Genomic DNA, 13,958 nt, shown 5'->3' on the forward strand with positions numbered 1-13,958 from the left:
GGCTCTGCTCCCAGGCCCCACAGGTAGGCCCTGCCCAGGAACTCCACAGCATCTTTCTTAGGAGGAACCTAGGGATTCAAGTCAACCCTGTGCCATCCTGTGGGAACAAGAAGCAGAAGGGGTTTGGCTGCAGCCCCACCGGCTTGCTCGGTGCACCACGAAGCAGGGGTGGTGGCACTCAAGCCCTTTTTGTTTTCCTGAGAGCAAGGAACATTAAGGGGCCAGGAGCAAGCAGAAGCTGAACGTGCAGCAGGCTTCGATTCCCAGCTTCGACTGACAAAGGCCCTCCTGGCACAAGAGTCTGAGCTGAGGGCTGAGGCAGGGAGGCTGGGTGCTGCCCCCCGAGCCGCTATGGCTTGGGCACGGTGAAGTCCCAGGCTGTCTCCTGGGCGCACTTCCACATGGCCCTCATGAGCCGCGTGAAGCCCATGTCCTTGGGCTTCTCCAGGCCGCGCATCAGCCGCTGCTTCATGATGGCCACAAACTCCTTGTTGCTCAGCTCGCCGTTCCCTGGGGGAGGCAAGCAGATGGGGTTAGCAACGCCAGACCCCACCAGCGCGCTCCTCTCCGCGGGCACTGGCTTCAAAGGGCGGGAGCCGCCGGGGGCACAGCTTGGAGGGACTGCAACCACGGTTGGCTTCAGCCTCCTAAAAGATGCTGCTGAGCAAGGGCTGCCCAGCACCAGTGGTGGAATCATGGAATCAGAGAGCAGTGATGGTTGGAGAAGGCCTCTGAGATGGAGTCCATCAACCCACCACCACCATGCCCACTAAACCACATCCCGAAGTGCCATGTCCACACATTTCTTCCAGGGATGGTGACTCCACCACAGAATCACCAAGGTTGGAAGAGACCTCAAAGATCATTGAGTCCAAGCTGTCACCACAGACCTCACGACTAGACCATGGCACCAAGTGCCACATCCAATCCCCTCTTGAACACCTCCAGGGATGGGGACTCTACCACCTCTCTGGGCAGCACATCCCAATGGCTAACAACTCTCTCTGGGAAGAACTTTCTCCTCACCTCCAGCCTAAACTAACTCTGGCACAGCTTGAGACTGTGTCCTCTTGTTCTGGTGCTGCTTGCCTGGGAGAAGAGACCAACCCCCACCTGGCTCCAACCTCCTTCAGGTAGTTGTAGAGGGCAATGAGGTCTCCCCTGAGCCTCCTCTTCTGCAGGCTAAGCAACCCCAGCTCCCTCAGCCTCTCCTCACAGGGCTGTGCTCAAGGCCTCTCCCCAGCCTTGTTGCCCTTCTCTGGACACCTCCCTGGGCAGCCTGTGCCAATGCCTGACCACTCCTGTAGCAAAGAAATTGTTCCTAATGTGCAATCTAAACCCCCCCTGGTGCAACTTGAGGCCTTTTCTTCTTGTCCTATCAATTGTTCCTTGGGAGAAGAGCCCAATCCCCACCTTGCTCCGACCTCCTTTCAGGGGGTTGCAGAGAGCAGTGAGGTCTTCCCTCAGCCTCCTCCAGACTAAGCCTCCCCAGTTCCCTTAGCCACTCCTCACCAGCCCTGTTCTCCAGACCCTTCAGCAGCTTCAGTGTCTTTCTCCAGCCACTCAGTGTCCTTCCCAAGCCTGTAACACACATTACCCTACTTTGCCTGGCACCATCACATCTTGCAGGGCCTGGAGTCTTGGGGCTTGAAGACAGAAAAGCAAATTGAAAGCAAAGGCTCTTGTGCCCACAGGAAACTCCACTTTAAGTGACTGAGGGAATTGCAGGAGCAGAGCTTTTCTTAATGGAGGGGAAGGGAAGGCTCATTTACCTGGGGAGGTTACTGAGAATTGTGTCAACTAAATTTAGGTTAAAGATAAGATTACAGTCAACTGGGGCAAATTTTATTCTGTAGTTGCCTAACCACTAATTAAAACCCCTGGGATCTTTATGTAGGGCACTGGCTGATCACAGGGGACAGCAGCAAGCCTGACGTGATGCCTGGTGTTTGTGGAGGGGCTGATGCCTTCTGCCATGATCATAAGAGTGGTTTGGGTTGGAAGGGACCTCCAAAGCTCATCCAGTCCAACCCCCCTGCAGTCAGCAGGGACATCCTCCACTACATCAGGTTGCTCAGAGCTTTGTTGAGCCTGACCTTGAATATCTCCAGGGATGAGGCCTCAACTACCTCCCTGGGCAACCTGTTGCAGTGTTCCATCACCCTCCTGGTGCAGAACTTGTTCCTAACATCCAATCTAAATCTGCTCTGCTCTCATTTCAAACCACTGCCCCTTGCCCTGTCACTGCAGGCCTTTGTAAGCAGTCCCTCTGCAGCCTTCTTATAGCCCCCTTCAGGTCCTGGCAGGCTGCTCTTAGGTCTCCCTGGAGCCTTCTCTTCTCCAGGCTGCACACCCCCAGCCCCCCCAGCCTGTGCTCATAGCAGAGATGCTCCAGCACCCCAATCATCTTCAAGGCCCTGCTCTGGATCTGCTCCATCAGGTCCATGTCCTTCCTGTGCTGAGGGCTCCAGAGCTGGCAGCATTGCTCACATCACAGTGTCCTGTCCACAGCCTGCAGTGCACACATCCTGTACATATTTTGCTCCCCTGCCTATGGGGCAGAGGTGACAGCACTGAATTTGGCTTCTGGGGGAGTAGTAAAGGAAAGCAGCCTACCTCTGGGCACAGAGGAAACAGGAGGGAACATCAGCCCTCAAGAAACAAACCCACCAGTGTCATCAGCTCCCCAGCTCCATGGAGAGAGAATCTCTCTGGCTGATGTGGGGAACCACATTAGGGTAGGATAGGATAGGGTAGGATAGGGTAGGGTAGGGTAGGATAGGATAGGATAGGATAGGGTAGGATAGGATAGGGTAGGGTAGGGTAGGATAGGATAGGATAGGATAGGATAGGATAGGATAGGATAGGGTAGGGTAGGGTAGGGTAGGGTAGGATAGGATAGGGTAGGGTAGGATAGGATAGGATAGGATAGGATAGGATAGGGTAGGGTAGGGTAGGATAGGATAGGATAGGATAGGATAGGGTAGGGTAGGGTAGGGTAGGGTAGGGTAGGATAGGATAGGATAGGATAGGATAGGGTAGGATAGGATAGGATAGGGTAGGGTAGGGTAGGGTAGGGTAGGGTAGGGTAGGATAGGATAGGATAGGATAGAATAGAATAGAATAGAATAGAATTAACCAGGTTGGAAGAGACCTTTGAGATCATCCAGTCCAACCTATCACTCAGCACCATCTGATCAACTCAACCATGGCACCAAGCACCCCATCCAGGCTCTTCCTGAGCACCTCCAGGGATGGGGACTCCACCACCTCCCTGGGCAGCACATCCCCAGGGCCAATCTCTCTTGATGGGAAGAACTTCTTCCTGACATCCAGCCTAAACCTCCCCTGGTGCAGCTTGAGACTGAGTACATTGCTGTGTTTCATGCACAAGTTTCCTCATCTGAGAGTTTGATTTTCCTCCCTGCCTTACATCCCAAAGCAAACCTGGGCAGAGGAATTCCAGCAACATAGCAAGGGCTGAATAAAATCCTCTCTGGGGCTGCAGGGTTTCATGCCTGTCTGTACAGAGTGAAAACACACACAGAGTTCTGTGCCTGCTCTTCCTGCCTCACAGGGACTCTCCTGGCACAGCCTTTCCCCTCCACAGGTTTGCTATCAGCATATTGAGGAGATTCTCCTGAGAGGATGCAAATGTGGCTGTGCTTCAGTTTGATCTTCAGCCTGAGCAGCTGCCCTGAGCATTCTATCAGAAACTGGCACTGAAGTGCTGAGGAATGACGAGATGCAGCCTCATCTGCAGGAGAGGGAGAGGGAGAGGGAGGAGAGGGAGAGGGAGAGGGAGGAGAGGAAGAGGGAGAGGGAGGAGAGGGAGAGGGAGGAGAGGGAGAGGGAGGAGAGGGAGAGGGAGGAGATGTAGAGGGAGGAGAGGGAGAGGGAAGAGAGGGAGAGGGACAGGGAGGAGAGGGAGAGGGAGAGGGAGGAGAGGGAGAGGGAGGAGAGGGAGAGGGAGGAGAGGGAGAGGGAGGAGAGGGAGAGGGAGGAGAGGGAGAGGGAGAGGGAGAGGGAGAGGGAGGAGAGGGAGAGGGAGGAGAGGGAGAGGGAGAGGGAGGAGAGGGAGAGGGAGGAGAGGGAGAGGGAGGAGAGGGAGAGGGAGGAGAGGGAGAGGGAGAGGGAGAGGGAGGAGAGGGAGAGGGAGGAGAGGGAGAGGGAGGAGAGGGAGAGGGAGAGGGAGGAGAGGGAGAGGGAGGAGAGGGAGAGGGAGGAGAGGGAGGAGATGTAGAGGGAGGAGAGGGAGAGGGAAGAGAGGGAGAGGGACAGGGAGGAGAGGGAGAGGGAGAGGGAGGAGAGGGAGAGGGAGGAGAGGGAGAGGGAGGAGAGGGAGAGGGAGGATCTGGAGGTGCTGGAAGGTGTCCAGAGAAGGGCCAGGAGGATGAGCAGAGGGCTGGAGCTGCTCTGCTATGGAGACAGACTGAGAGAGTTGGGGCTGTGCAGTCTGGAGAGGAGAAGGCTCCCAGGAGACCTTCTTGTGGCCTTCCTGTATCTGAAGGGGGCTACAAGAAAGCTGGGGAGGGACTTTTGAGGGTGTCAGGGAGGGATAGGACTGGAGGGGATGGAGCAGATAGATTCAGATTGGATGTTAGGAAGTTGTTCCCCATGAGGGTGGTGAGAGCCTGGCACAGGCTGCCCAGGGAGGCAGTTGAGGCCAAACTGAGTTTTGGGGGGGGAACCCCAGCTGTGTAACAGCCTGTGCATGCCAAAGACTTGCATCCAGTGCTTTGAAACCAACAGTGAGAAGCTCTACAGAGGGAGCTGGCCAGGCTGGATGGATAGACCAAAGTCAATGGGATGGTTTTTTTCTGCCCAGAGATGCAGGAGGGATGGGGACAAACCAAACTTCAACATCTCCAACCTACCCTGGAGTCATCCACCCTGTGTTCTTCTAGCCCCACAGATGCTCTGGTGCTCTACACAAGCCTTCTCTTGCCTTTTTTCTACCCAGGGATGGGGAGAAACCAAGCTTGGTACTTCCCATCCCACCTTGGAATGGAGAGAAGCCAAGGTTCAACAAAGGCAAGTGCTGGGTCCTGCACTTGGGGCACACCAACTCCATAAATGTTCCAGGCTTGGGGCAGAGTGGCTGGGCACTCCCCCACTGCAAAAGGTGTTGGTCAACAGCCAGCATGTGCCCAGGTGGCCAAGAAGGCCACCAGCACCCTGGCCTGGATCTGCAACAGAGCAGGGATTGTCCCCCTGTACTCACCACTGGGGAGGCCCCACCTTGAGTGCTGGGTTCAGTTTTGGGCCCCCTCACTACAGGAAGGGCACTGAGGGGCTGGAGCAGGTCCAGAGTAGGGCAACGAAGCTGGTGAAGGGTCTGGAGAACAGGGCTGGTGAGGAGCTGCTGAGGAACCTGGGGGTGTTCAGCCTGGAGAAGAAGAGGCTGAGAGAAGACCTCCTGGCTCTCTACAACTCCCTGAAAGCAGACTGGAGCAAGGAGGGGATCAGTCTCTTCTGCCAAGGAACAAGTGACAGGGCAAGAGGAAATGACCTCAAGTTGCACCAGGGGATGTTTCAGTTGGACAGTAGGAACAATTTCCTCCCTGAAAGAGTTGTCAAACCCTGGACCAGGCTGCCCAGGGCAGTGGTGAAGCCTCCATCCCTGGAGGGGTTTCAGAGCTGTGTAGATGTGGTGCTGAGGGACATGGCCTAGTGGTGGCCAGGCAGTGCTGGGTTAATGGTTGAACTGGATGATCTCAAAGGTCTTTTCCACCCAAAAGGAGTCTGTGATTCCATGATCTCAGAAGCCATGTACCACCAGCTACCCATCCACAGAGGAAGAGCAGATGGCAGGAGGAGCCAATGCCATGGCAAGCTGTCATGGCTGGCACTCTGCTCTCTGCATTTCCTCCCTTGGAGTGGCTCTGCCAGCCTGAGAGGGAGGGCTGGAGGCTGGGGGTCACTCACCGTCACAGTCGAAGAGCGCGAACACCACGTCACACACGTGGTCAGACAGCTCCACCTTGGCCACTGTCCTGGCCACCTGCTGCATGGTCACTGCAACACAGAGAGGGACAGAAGCTTAGCACTGCCTTGTGAGCTGCAGCCACAGCACATGCAGGCAGAGGAGCAGAGAAGTTTCGCAGCTCTCTGTGGTGGGTGGAAAATCCTCCCAGCACAAAACTGCCAAAGCAGCTCAGTTAGAGAGAAATTCACAGGACCATGGAATTGTCAGGGCTGGAAGGGACCTCAAGGCTCAGCCAGCTCCAACCCCCTGCCATGGGCAGGGACACCTCACACCACAGCAGGTTGCTCACAGCCACCTCCAGCCTGGCTGCAAACACCTCCAGGCAGGAGGCTGCCACCACCTCCCTGGGCAGCCTGTGCCAGGCTCTCACCACCCTCCTGGGGAACAACTTCTTCCTCACATCCAGTCTGAATCTCCCCCTTTCTAGTTTTGCTCCATCTCCCCCAGTCCTATCAATATCTGACACCCTATGAAGCTGTACTTACAAGCAAAACCCCAATCCAGAAATGCAATGCAATGACTTTGTGCAAGCCAGTCACAAGCTGGGCTGCATCAGGAGAAGCATAGCCAGCAGGGCAAGGGAAGTGATTCTCCCCCTCTACTCTGCTCTGCTGAGACCCCACCTGGAGTTCTGGATGTCAGGAAGAAGCTCTTCCCCGTGAGGGTGGTGAGAGCCTGGCACAGGTTGCCCAGGGAGGTGGTGGCAGCCTCCTGCCTGGAGGTGTTTGCAGCCAGGCTGGAGGTGGCTGTGAGCAACCTGCTGTGGTGTGAGGTGTCCCTGCCCATGGCAGGGGGTTGGAGCTGGCTGAGCCTTGAGGTCCCTTCCAGCCCTGCCAGCTCTGTGGTTCTATGCACATGTACAAAACATACAATGTTTACAGGTATTTGTAATTTACAAACAGCACAAGAACCCCCCTGGACCAACCAGGGGGCTCCCAATAGCTTTCCCACTCCCTGCTCCCTTCCCTCCCCCCTGGACACATAGGACAAGAGAGAGCAGAGAGTTGGTATCAGTTATTTAACCACAAGGAGGCATTCAAGGTCAGCCAAGCCAGCAGAAGCCACAAGTTCTGGCCAAAAAGAGAGAGAGTTAGTTTACCAAACTAACCTTTATGTCAGGCATCTCCCCAAAGGATCATTTAGACCCTTTTCTCCAGGGCTGCTCTCCAGCCAGTCCCTGCCCAGCCTATAGCAGTGCCTGGGATTGCCCTGAGCCAGCTGCAGGACCTTGCCCTTGGTCTTGTTGAACCTCATGAGGTTGTCCTGGGCCCAGCTCTGCAGCCTGTCCAGGTCCCTCTGGATGGATCCCTTCCCTCCAGCCTGCCCAGGTCCCTCTGGATGGATCCCTTCCCTCCAGCCTGTCCAGGTCCCTCTGGATGGATCCTTCCCTCCAGCCTGCCCAGGTCCCTCTGGATGGATCCTTCTCTCCAGCCTGCCCAGGTCCCTCTGGCTGGATCCCTTCCCCCCAGCCTGCCCAGGTCCCTCTGGATGGATCCCCCCCCCCAGCCTGCCCAGGTCCCTCTGGATGGATCCCTTCCCCCCAGCCTGCCCAGGTCCCTCTGGATGGATCCCTTCCCTCCAGCCTGCCCAGGTCCCTCTGGATGGATCCCCCCCCCCCCCCAGCCTGCCCAGGTCCCTCTGGATGGATCCTTCTCTCCAGCCTGCCCAGGTCCCTCTGGCTGGATCCCTTCCCCCCAGCCTGCCCAGGTCCCTCTGGATGGATCCTTCCCTCCAGCCTGCCCAGGTCCCTCTGGATGGATCCCTTCCCCCCAGCCTGCCCAGGTCCCTCTGGATGGATCCCTTCCCTCCAGCCTGCCCAGGTCCCTCTGGATGGATCCTTCCCTCCAGCCTGCCCAGGTCCCTCTGGATGGATCCTTCCCCCCAGCCTGTCCAGGTCCCTCTGGATGGATCCTTCCCTCCAGCCTGCCCAGGTCCCTCTGGATGGATCCCTTCCCCCCAGCCTGCCCAGGTCCCTCTGGATGGATCCTTCCCCCCAGCCTGCCCAGGTCCCTCTGGATGGATCCCTTCCCTCCAGCCTGCCCAGGTCCCTCTGGATGGATCCTTCCCTCCAGCCTGCCCAGGTCCCTCTGGATGGATCCCTCCCCCCCAGCCTGTCCAGGTCCCTCTGGATGGATCCTTCCCTCCAGCCTGCCTGCTGTTTTCCCCTCCTGGGTTACAGAAATGTCAGCACTACAAGAGAACCCAGGTGGGAAATCTCTCCTGACAGGCTTGAGCCAGAAGGCAGCTCCTGCTGACAGAGCTGCAGTGATGGGATCATGGAATCATTCTGGTTGGAAAAGACTTTCAAGATCATCCAGGCCAACCATTCCCTAGCTCTGCCAAGGCTGGAGCCAGCCCATGTCCCTCAGCACCACAGCTCTGCACCCTGTACACACCTCCAGCATGGGGATTCCACCACCTCTCTGGGGAGCCAGTTCCAGTCCCTCAGAAGCCTTTCAGTGCAGAAGTTTCTTCTGCTATCCAGCCTAAACCTCCCCTGGAACAACTTGAGGCCATTTCCTCTGCTCCTACCATACATCATGAACAACCATTCCAGCAGGCTGGGAATAACACAGAGTGGTTTTCCTGCTAAGCAGCCCAGGGCTGCAGAAGGAATCTGTTCGCCCTCTCCCTGTCAGAGGCTCTGCAGTGAGCAGAGCTTAACCTTGCAATAAAATGAAGAGTTGCAACAGTTTATTCCTCTTCCCTACCAAGACTGGCAGCTGAGCTCATCAGCAGTGAGGAGAGCAGGAGGTTTATTCATGCCCCAAGAAAAGAGCAATCCTTGGAGCTATCAGTCTGGCAGGGCTCTGCAGTAGCTTTTCCTGCATGCAAGGGGGAACCCATCCTGTCCTCAGTGGCCTGGTTCAGCTGTTTCCCTGCAGGGATTCCTGTGTGTCTGCCTGCCCCTGCCCCTCTGCCAGCTGCTAATGGAAGGAAAGAGGCAAGGCAGGAGCAGCTTGGTTGTCACTGTTGGTCAGGGTTGGGACACTCTGCTCCCTTACAGATGCCTGATGCAACAGGAGAGTTCTGCATGAGAGCATTTGAAGGGGAACTGCTTCCCTACAAAGCCTGACTCAAAGAAGCTCCATCCAGAGAGGCTCTGCACCATGGCAGCGACCCCACAGCAACTGGGATGGACATTCCAAGATCCATAAAGTGGTTTAGGCTGGAAGGGACATTAAAGATCATCTAGTTCCAATGCCCCTGCCAAGGGCAGGGACACCTTCCACCAGCCCAGCTTGCTCAAGGCCTCATCCAGCCTGGCCTTGAACATCTCCAGGGAGGGAGCATCCATGTGCTCCCTGAGCAACCTGTGCCAGTGTCTCCCCAGCCTCACTGGAAAGAATTTCTTCCCAATCTCCAGTCTAAAGCTGCCCTCCTCAGGCTTCAATCCATTCCCTCTCATCCTATCACTCCAAGTCCCTATAAAAAGCTCCTTCCTGGCTTCCTTGCAGCCCCCTTCAAGCACTGGCAGGCTGCTCTTCCTGGAGCCTTCTCTTCTCCAGGCTGAAGAGCCCCAACTCTGCAGCCTGTCCCCACAAGGCAGGTGCTCCAGCCCTCTGATCATCTTTGGCTGCAGAGCTCCCCTCAGCAAGGCAACAGAGGAGTGTGGTGAGACAAAGTCAGACTGAAAGCAGCAAAACTCCCTCTGTATCCATCCACAGCATCCTCCTGGGCTCCCTGCAGAGCTGCAGGCCCCTCAGGAGTCGGAGAGAGCTGTGTGTCAGAAAGGAGCAAACGAGCAGCAGTGCCACCACTGCACCCATCAGCAGCTGCACAGAGTGTTTCTGAGGGGATTTTAGTCTTCATCAGCGTTCAGACTGCTGGTTCCTTCCACTTCATTTCTGCTCCCCTCAGTGAGCTTTGGCATTCTGGGGGGGAATCCATGGCTACCATCATTCCCTTTCCCCCTGCAAAATCTCTCACTAAACAACCCAGGAGAAGATGGGATTTGAACAGAAGGCAGATTCAAACCCCACACAGACCCTCAAGCAGGCATCTGATGTTTCCCTGTAGTTATCCTTTTGGAGTGCAAATCCTTTCCTGCATGAGAGGTGCAGCTTTGGCCTGCAGCTGTTACTCTGCATGGCCCTTCTGTCCCCATGCATCAGGGTACAGCTGCTGTGTGTCCTGGCAGCCTGCTGTTGGGAGTGTAAGAGGCAAAGGAGTCATTAAAGCTGAATTACTTTTGCTCCCCAGCCTGACCCTCACCCACTGAGCTGTGGGGAGAGCACACATCTCTCCCCATGCCAACCAGGCTGGAGAATATATGGTGCCACAGCTCCCACGTGAAACTGGAGAGCAAAGTAAGTGGAGGACTGAATGTTTCATGTGCAGGGACAGCCACAACTTCCATGCATCCCTTTGCTCTTGTCTCTGTTCTTCTGGTACACCCAGGCTAGCCAGCAAGAGGCAACGTGAGGGGAGGGAAGAGCTGCAGCAGAAGCAAGCTGCAGCATTAGGTGGCAGCAGCCCTCCAAAAAGGGCTTTCAAGGTCCAGCATTTAATTACAGAACCAGAGGAGCCTAGAACTGTTTCAGCTGGAAAACACCTCTGAGATCATTGAGTGCAGCCATCAGCCCAACACCACCACAGCCATTAAACCATGTCCCCAAGGGCCATGGCCACAGGTTCTTGAACAGCCCCATGGTGACTCCACCACCCTCCTGGGCAGCCTATTCCAGTGCCTGGCCACTCCTGCAGGGAAGACATTGTTCCTAACATCCAACCTAAACCTCCCCTGGTGCAGTTGCAAGCCATTCCCTCTTGCTCTATCTGAGTACTGATACTAGGGAGAAGAGACTCATCCCCACCCAGCTCCAACCTCCTGTAAGGGAGCTGTGGAGAGCCAGAAGGTCTCCCCTCGGCCTCCTCTTCTCCAGGCTGAGCACACCCAGTCCCCTCAGATGCTCATCACCAGCCCTGCTCTCCAGACCTTCAGCAGCTTCATTGCCCTTCTCTAGACACACTCCAGCACCTCAATGTTCCTCTTGCAGTGAGGAGCCCCAAACTGAACCCAGTGTATGAGGTGCAGCACCACCAGTGCTGAGCACAGGGGCAAGCAAGCACGGTGCACCCAACCCCCAGCCCTGCCTCCTTCCTAATCCCCTCTCATGCCTGTGGCTGCTTCATAGAATCACAGAGTGGTCAGGGTTGGAAGGGACCTCAAGGCTCAGCCAGCTCCAGCCCCCTGCCATGGGCAGGGACACCTCACACCACAGCAGGTTGCTCACAGCCACCTCCAGCCTGGCTGCAAACACCTCCAGGCAGGAGGCTTCCACCACCTCCCTGGGCAGCCTGTGCCAGGCTCTCACCACCCTCCTGGGGAACAACTTCTTCCTCACAGCCAATCTCAATCTCCCCACTTCAAGTTTTGCTCCATCCCCCCCAGTCCTATCCCTCCCTGACACCCTCAAAAGTCCCTCCCCAGCTTTCCTGTAGCCCCCTTCAGATCCTGGAAGGCCACAAGAAGGTCTCCTGGGAGCCTTCTCTTCTCCAGACTGAACAACACCAACTCTCTCAGTCTGTCTCCATAGCAGAGCAGCTCCAGCCCTTCTGGCCCTTCATGGCCCTGCTCTGGACACCTTCCAGCACCTCCAGAACCTTCCTGTGCTAGGGGCTCCAGAGCTGGATGCAGTACTCCAGGTGGGGTCTCAGCAGAGTGGAGCAGAGGGGCAGAATCCCCTCCCTGCCCTGCTGGCCACACTTCTCTTGCTGCAGCCCAGGCTCTGCTTGGCTCTCTGGGCTGCAAGTGCTCCCTGCTGGCTCCTGGGGAGCTTCTCCTCCCCCAGCACCCCAACTCCTTTTCCTCAGGGCTGCTCTCCAGCCAGTCCCTGTCCAGCCTATACTGGAGCTTGTGATTGCCCTGACCCAGCTGCAGGACCTTGCCCTTGGTCAAGCTCCATATTTAAAAGAAACCCACCTTTGACTAACCTCTCCTGGGCTCCAGCCCTGCCATCTCCCCTCACTTTGTCTCATCCCTTTGCCTTGCCCTAAGACACAAAGGAGTTAGACTCTGACTCTCTGCCAGTGGAGGATACTCAGGGGTGACCTTATTGCTCTCTACAACTCCCTGAAGGGAGGCTGTAGCCAGGTGGGGGTTGGTCTCTTCTCCCAGGCAGCCAGCACCAGAACAAGAGGACACAGTCTCAAGCTGTGCCAGGGGAGGTTCAGGCTGGATGTTAGGAAGAAGTCCTACACAGAGAGTGATTGCCCATTGGGATGTGCTGCCCAGGGAGGTGGTGGAGTCACCATCACTGGAGGTGTTCAGGAGGAGACTTGATGGGGTGCTTGGTGCCATGGGTTAGTTGTTCAGGTGGGTTGGGTTGGTTGATGGGTTGGACACCATGATCTTGAAGGTCTCTTCCAACCTGCTTTATTCTATTCTATTTAGTGCCAGCAGAATGGCTGCTTGGGAAGCCTGGCTGTAGGTGATGCCAAAACCCCAGTGCCATCCACACCCTCCCCTTGACAGGGCTATAGCCAACTAATTCAGCTGCTGTCCTGCTTCTTGTGGCCTTCCAGGATCTGAAGGGGGCCTACAAGAAAGCTGGGGAAGGACTTTTTAAGGTGTCAGGGAATGATAGGACTAGAGGGAATGGAACAAAACTAGAAGTGGGTAGACTCAGCTTGGCTGTGAGGAAGAAGTTGTTCCCCAGGAGGGTGGTGAGAGCCTGGCACAGGCTGCCCAGGGAGGTGGTGGCAGCCTCCTGCCTGGAGGTGTTTGCAGCCAGGCTGGAGGTGGCTGTGAGCAACCTGCTGTGGTGTGAGGTGTCCCTGGCCATGGCAGGGGGTTGGAGCTGGCTGAGCCTTGAGGTCCCTTCCAACCCTGACAGGTCTGTGATTCTCTGGTAAGGTGAAAGATGGTCTCCCCAGGTTATTAAAACTCAGGCCTGTGATCCTTTGGAGAAGAGGAAGCTACTTTAGCTTCAGCACAGAAAAGAGGTTCTCCAGCTATGGCTGTTTGGTGTCATCCCCCCCCCCCCATTTTAAATGGTCCTTCTAAAGTGGTAACAACATGTGCAGCAATTTCCTCCAGACACAGACTATCCTCTTCTCCTCCTCCCTCTGGGATGAGCCCAGTGAAATCCTGACTTCTGGAAAGCACACCCCATTTACTGCTGCTTTGATTTGGGGCTGCAGTGCTCAGACTCAGAGTGCACTTATATGGGAACAGGTAATGCAAGGGCAGGTTAGGCACAGGAGCTCTCAGACCCCTGCTGCAGAGCCCTGGGGTACCTCTGCAGCTTGCTTTGCCCCTTTGTGAGGACCACAGTGTGCCCCCTCCCCAGAGCACCTCTGGGCTGAGCAGCATGAAGGGTGTGAGGGGAGATTCATGTCAGCTGCCAGGTATCCACCTCCCTGGACACATTCAAGGTGAGATTCTGAGCAACTTGACCTAGTGGAGGCTGTCCCTGCTCACTGCAGGGTGGTTTGACCTGAGGTCCCTTCCAAGCTGGGTGATTCTATGATGTCTGCAGGATAATTCTCCTCTTCTGCCCTAGGAAATCTCTCCTGACAGCCAGAACCTAGGGACAGCCAAGCCCTTGAGGAGTTGGATCTGTGTCCTGCACACCACCAACCCTACTCAAGATTTACTTACTGCAGCAAATACTCCTAGCTGAGTGGTTGTGGCTCCAGCTCCAGGTCATCAATCACACATAATTAAACAGCAAGCACTGATTTACCAACTGCAGACAGACCTTAATGCTCCACAAGTACACACTGCATGATGAGGCCACTGCAGACACAGAGTAATTGGAATTGCATCCTGGGCTGCACCAAAAGAAGTGTGGCCAGCAGGTCCAGAGAGGTGATTCTCTTCTCCTCTGCTGAGACCTCACCTGAGTGCTGTGTCCAGCTCTGGGGCCCCCATCACAGGAGAGTCACAGACCTGCTGAAGAGGGTCCAGAGGAGGGCCACAAAGTTGGATCAGGGGGAACACTCTCCTATAAACACAGGCTGA

At 56.0% G+C, this 13,958-nt stretch overlaps 1 protein-coding gene across 4 annotated transcripts in view; it reads right to left on the bottom strand.

Moving 5' to 3' along the window:
- Nucleotides 1–289: 289 nt before the first annotated feature.
- The window catches only part of MICU1 (mitochondrial calcium uptake 1), a 195,507-nt gene continuing 181,838 nt past the window's right edge, over nt 290–13,958 (bottom strand). For all 4 annotated transcript variants that reach the window (XM_054174645.1, XM_054174644.1, XM_054174646.1 and 1 more), the window contains 2 exons: nt 5,929–6,018; nt 290–510 (listed from right to left, as the gene is read on the bottom strand). In XM_054174645.1, the coding sequence (XP_054030620.1) occupies nt 350–510; nt 5,929–6,018 (251 nt within the window). In that variant the 3' untranslated portion in view covers nt 290–349. The remainder of the gene's footprint in view (nt 511–5,928; nt 6,019–13,958) is intronic.

This window comes from Dryobates pubescens, chromosome 30 (genome assembly GCF_014839835.1).
Source record: "Dryobates pubescens isolate bDryPub1 chromosome 30, bDryPub1.pri, whole genome shotgun sequence".
In the NCBI taxonomy this organism is placed as follows: domain Eukaryota; kingdom Metazoa; phylum Chordata; class Aves; order Piciformes; family Picidae; genus Dryobates; species Dryobates pubescens.